Source organism: Chlamydotis macqueenii, chromosome 1, assembly GCF_036417535.1.
Source record: "Chlamydotis macqueenii isolate bChlMac1 chromosome 1, bChlMac1.mat, whole genome shotgun sequence".
Lineage (NCBI taxonomy): Eukaryota > Metazoa > Chordata > Aves > Otidiformes > Otididae > Chlamydotis > Chlamydotis macqueenii.
Window position 1 is genome coordinate 101,154,100 of NC_141556.1, and position 6,000 is coordinate 101,160,099.

The window sequence follows — 6,000 nt, forward strand, 5'->3', positions numbered from 1 at the left end:
GGGGTCAGAACAGCACTTTCATTACAAACACACTACATCTTTTCTTCAATACGTTCCTTTGGCAGAACATATTTTTTAATTGTAAAGGAAAATAGGCTTACATGCAGAGATACATGGTCATGGTATGTGGAATTAATTTCATGGACACTGGTAACATTGCATGTGTAAAGGTACCAAAACTCAGAAATTTCTAATTACATAAAAATTTCTAAAATAATTAAAAAATAATACACTTCTGCTTCATATTTTTTCTCCTTCTTGACTGCTTCCCCCACTCAAGGCTAAGAAGTGTTCTCTAGCAGGTATTCCTTTAACATCAGCATCTGGACTCCAGATGTTGCTCCTTGGCTAAGAGTTACAGTATTAAATTGTCCTCACTGCAGCATTACAGTTGTTTAACTGATGATTCAAAGGGAGTCATATGTATGTATTTGTTTATTCCCAAGAAATGCTAACTGTATCTAACTATTGGTCAGCACCACAGCATTGTGAAATCATCAGCAGATGTTTTCTTGAGTGCTCCTTCCCATGGCACCAATTCCATTAAAAAGCAGAAGAGACACATTTAAACAGCCTGTGTCTCAGAAAAGCTTCCCAAGGTCAGTCAAGATGTACTTTTCATTCTTACAGAAGCACAGCAAAGACACAGATTATATGTCAGTGGCCTGGCACCCTAGTATCTTTATCACGCAGCTTTGGCCAGCACACCATAATCTATGAGTCTAAATGCAGTCATTGATTCAGTATGTTCATTGTATGGCAAATGTCAGGCTGTGGTGTTTGAGAAGAAAAGCCCACACAGAATCATAGAATTGTTTAGGTTGGAAAAGACCTTTAAGATCATGGAGTCCAACCATTAACCTAACACTGCCAACTCCACCACTAAACCATGTCACTAAGCACCACGTCTACACGTCTTTTAAATACCTCCAGGGATGGCGACTCCACCACTTTCCTGGGCAGCCTGTTCCAATGCTTGACAACCCTTTCCTTGAAGAAATTTTTGTGAAATCATCAGCAGATACATGCAACTAAGGAAAAGAAATCTCTCTTTACGTACATGAGGTAGCAGTACTAAAGGGAACTCTGACAGATGGCTTCATACTGGCATAGATCTGGGCAATAATAAATACAAGTTTGTTGGTCACAGTGAGGCACACGCTCAAGAAACTACTGCTTCCAGTTATAATAACTCTGCTTTCCACAGCTGTATTCCAGGCAATATTTTACATTACGAAATGAAATGGTAATCTAGAATTACATTCCAACAGAGGTCATAAAAAGCAGGAGAAATGTTTCAGATCACATAGGGAAGACACTCCTGCTGGTACTTCTATAGGAAGTTAAAGGAAGCACTAGCTTTTTGGATGAAAAAAAAGTGAGATAGATATACTCTTTGAACTCTTCACTACCCAATACTCTTAGATAGACCCATGGCTAAATGCCTTGGTATCTGAGAGAGCTCTCAAAGAGCAGTTAGTCACTGCCTACAAAACCAAAGCAACCAATTCAGAATTCTTTGCAATGGACAAATATGTGGCAGGCTTTTAAAGACAAATTTAGCTGCTCCTACCTAACCTTGAATACCCAATAGCAAGTGAAATGTCAAAGGTCTGTTCAAGGGCAATTGGATCATTTTTGGTTAAAGCATTTAACAACATAATGCCATCGGTGTAGTTCCATAACCAGTGGCATTCATGGGATTGATGTGGTTAGCATCCCACCTGGTTGTCTTTAACTTACCAGGCTATCAAAGGTTTATGCTGGTTCGTGGAGAAATTGGATAAGTTCATGGAAAAGAAATTCATGACTGAAGGTCACTAACTCTGCAGAAATTACATCCAACACAGGAAGTCTCTGAGGGAAACCTGGTGAGTGGATATGGGGGAAGTATTAGGGGGAGATATCTTATTTGTTTGCCCTGTCCTTATTCTTCCAAACTTGTGCTTACAGCCCTTGTTGGAAACACATCACTATAGTACGTGAACCTTTGTGAAGATCCTGCGTGGCTGTTTTTCTGTTTTCATGACTGGAGGAAGACAGAAGCACCTCTGGGTACTCAGAGAGATATAAACATGTTTCCAGCACCATCTTCATCATGACAGATTTTGAAAAATCTGTAAGTCATGTCTTATGAAGGATAGTTAGGAGAGGTTTTAATTTCGGTTACACTAATTTAGTTTCCAAGACACCACACTTCTTTTATTGCTCCAGTATGGAGGTAGTAGGGGAAAAAAAATCATCATATTCAAAATGAAACGAGGTAAGTTTATGCAAAGAATACTATGAAGGACCCTTTTATGAAAAAAAAAACCACCCTAGATTTAATGGCCGTAAGCTTCTTTCCAGTGCTACGTCCCCAAGATGCTCCAGCTACTACCAAATTAAACAAGCCCAAAAGGCAGAAGTTACAGAAATCTTATTCCCAGGGGAGTCTGTGGACTCATACAGCAGTGTGATGTCTTAAACACTTTAACACATTTATCGAATCTTGAAGCCTAGATAAATGCGATAATCAAAATTGTACCATTCTTTCTCTCACACACATGAAAAAGCATTTCTAACTGTTCAGTAACATCATCAACGGGTACTGTCAAAAAGCCTAATATTCTGACAGTCAAATGTTTTTTTCTTTGCTGTAGGAAATGGACCATGAGAATAATCTCTTTCTCATGTACTTTTGGTTAATGCTTTAAAATCTTCTTTACAAGAGAATGCAAACAAATAGCTTGGGAGGGAGAATTGGGTTACTCTATTAAAACAGTGGAACTTGTAGGTTAAGTAACATTTTCACATGGGATTCTTTTTAAAAGGCCACCTATTTAACCAAGGCCATCTGTCAGCTGTGTCCCTAATAACCCTAGTGCTGGCTGAAAGGTTTTTCCCCAGAAAGAAAAAGAGGCTGCTGCAAAGTCAGACCCTGTTGCAATGTGCTGGAGGATAATTCTGCCTTTAGAACAAAAACAGAGAATCAAACAAAGAGAAATTAAACTTATTTGGGTCCTTTCCACAAAAAAAAAAAAAAAAAAAAAGCTGATTTGCAGCTGTTAAGCTTTGGGATCTTCTGAGGCTCTGATTCTGCAGTCTTTTTCCCAGTTCCAAATCACTAGGACCTAGGAAATGAAGACATGGAAGGCCAAAGCATTGCCTTGTGTAAAGAAAACTGCTACACCAGTCAGCATCAGCTGAGAATGCAGTCCTAGCATTCTTCCTTCTTCCTATTCTTCCTTTCTGCTAACACACTTCTGCCTGTCTCACATGATAGTCACATGGACCCATTTGTACGTATTAGTAAAGATCTGTGAAGATGGAGAGGACACTGTGCTAGTATTGTTACTGCTGCAAGAGGTCAGCAAAGGGTGTCTGGCTGGATGCCACAGAATATGCTGTCTCCTACCATCAAGCTTCTCTCCTGCTTTGTGATATTTTATGTCAGTGATGGAGCAACTCCTCTCAGCTATTGCAGAACAGAATAAGTGCAAACTGTAGCATACGCTTCCCTTTTACCACTGAAAAAAGTGTATCAGCTGAGCTTAAAATAGATGTTCTTTACCACTACAGCCATAAGAAGACATTTTATTCTGTTTTCATTTGATTCTTTACTGCTTCCTGAGACTAGCAAAGCATCAGATCAGACCTTATATTGATATTAGGGCTAGTTCTGTTTATTTTGTTTTGTTATTATAAATAATTGTGCACCAGCACCCACTCCAAAACTGCCAGTGAGTTTGAAACTGTCAGATGAATAGCCATTCTTTTCCTGAGCTTTTGGCTTAGACCAAACTTGAACCTATGACCTCAAATTGAAATCCAGATGTACTGAGCAATAGAGCATCTCCAGGCACTTCCATTGTGTCACTGGGATATCTGTTGCCTTGCATTGCTTAAATGTGATTTTATCAAGACATGTTGGGATTCAGAGACATGTCACTGCTGGATTATCACATAAGAAGTGATACAGAAGGTAAACAGCTATATACCTGCTACAAAGCATGTAACTTGAAAAAAAAAAAAAACAGCTTAAACATATCAGAGGAGTCCACTTGTTACTTTTCCTCGATATGTGATATTGTATGAATAAACTATGAGCTCCCCTGCCCATTTTAATAGGAGGCCAAGTACCTAGAAAAATGTAACTATTGTATGCCTTGACCTTCCTTAAATAGAGCTACTTATTACAATTTCTCCTGTCTCCCAACAGATAATTTGCTTGGATTTTCACCAGCAGTCATTGGTCTGTTCACATACTATTAGATTAATCTGGAAACGCATTCAGACACCTCACATGGCAGATAGGAAATTGCATTTGTGGGAAAAATTACTAACACTTTGCACAGAAACTTATACGTTAAAACCTTTGTATCATTATTCATTTTAAACTAGGTAGGTGATTGGAAAGGCTAAGAACAGAGAAAATCTTCAATGTCTAAAGGCATAAGTATATTCCAGAAAGGGAACACACTCTGTCATCACTACAAATAAGGTACAATTCACCTCATTTAGTGCCATAAAAATGTCTTCTGTATCTTGATAGTGTAGCTACTCTGCTGTCTAGGTAATGGAATTAACTTTATAACATTGGCATAGAACTTTGGATGGCGTTTCTGCTTCTTGCAATGGGAGTGAGAGGACAAGAACACCTGGTACATCACAATAGTAGTCTAGTATCACACAAGTTAAAAGAGCTGTGTGTGAGCGTGTATATACCTGCATACATATGAAGCATTCATGAAATCACAATATGAAATGTCTGGTTATGAAAAATTAATTAATAGTTCACCATTTCTATTTTGGGAACACCCTATCAATACTATGCATACTATAAAGCCAGAAACTGGAAAAAAAAAAAGGACAGTGATCAAAAAGGGTGCATTGAAAGGTTGCTGACAGCAACAGTTTATCAGACAGTTTATCAGATGAACACAGATAGAAAGAGTATATTGCTTACCTGTTATGCTTTCTTAAGAATGAGAATTGTTGCCGATGATGAAGATGGTGATGCTGACTTTGAGAACTGTGTAGCACTGCTGTCGGCCACAGGCAGGTGAGAAACAGAAGTTTCATGACCAGGACCATCTCTTCCAAGAGAGAAATGCACCTGATCAGCCAATCCACTTTGCTGACTTTTTATTTTTAGTGGTTTTACTGTTTAGAAATAGCATAGCATACAAAGGATGCACGTGAAACAAGGCATCACTGAAGACAGAAGACAGGGGCATCCCCGTTCTGATACCCTCGCCAAGTTCCCCTCATATTTTGGCAAATCATAAAAATTCCTTCAGGTCTACATCCCTGCGGCATCTGCTGTCAAACCAGAAGCACCTTGCTTTTAGAAAAATAGTGGATACAGCAATTTATTTGGCCAGGCTGCAGTCTGATCCATTGCTTCCACTCTTTCAGCATAGGCGTGTATTTGAATTCTCCATCAACCGCTCAGTAACCTCTTCAACATAGCCTGCGCAGGCAAAGTGATGTCAAACATTTAATCCCCCTTAAACCCCACACAAAACCATACAAAAATCTGCTTTAATGATAAAGGTCTCTAAATTAATCTTGCTTTCTATGTATGTGTGTATCTGCTTAAAATAATTTTCTGTACCTATCAAGCTCTTTCATTAACCGTCTACATTGTATTGTCTTCCCAACCATTAACATAATTTCTGTTTCTGTGATCTGCGGTAGCAAGCATTTTGTCTGTAGATACCAAACTGCTTTTGAACAGCACAATATCATGGAACAAGTCCAAACTAAAAATGAAGTCTTGCTTCAATATTCCACATTAACATTAGGGAATACCAACAATCTTTTGGGTTTTTTTTTCTTTTACTAAGCTCAGTAGCTATCTATTTAATTTACTCTAAATTTACAAGGTATGTGCATGTCTAAGATCCAGTATTCTTCTACCACTCCTAATTTTATCTTTATTTCATTCAGCCTGCCCTGCCTCTTCAATAGCAGATTGAATTGCGAAACATTTTATTAACAAAATGTTGCGTAAGC

General features: G+C 38.5%; 1 protein-coding gene across 2 annotated transcripts in view; it reads right to left on the reverse strand.

Annotated features, from left to right (window-relative positions):
• The window catches only part of GABRR3 (gamma-aminobutyric acid type A receptor subunit rho3), a 30,793-nt gene extending 25,375 nt beyond the window's left edge, over nucleotides 1-5,418 (reverse strand). For both annotated transcript variants that reach the window (XM_086772019.1, XM_010115266.2), the window contains exon 1: nucleotides 4,949-5,418. In XM_086772019.1, coding sequence (XP_086628145.1) covers nucleotides 4,949-5,076 — 128 coding nt within the window. In that variant the 5' untranslated portion in view covers nucleotides 5,077-5,418. The remainder of the gene's footprint in view (nucleotides 1-4,948) is intronic.
• Nucleotides 5,419-6,000: the final 582 nt, after the last annotated feature.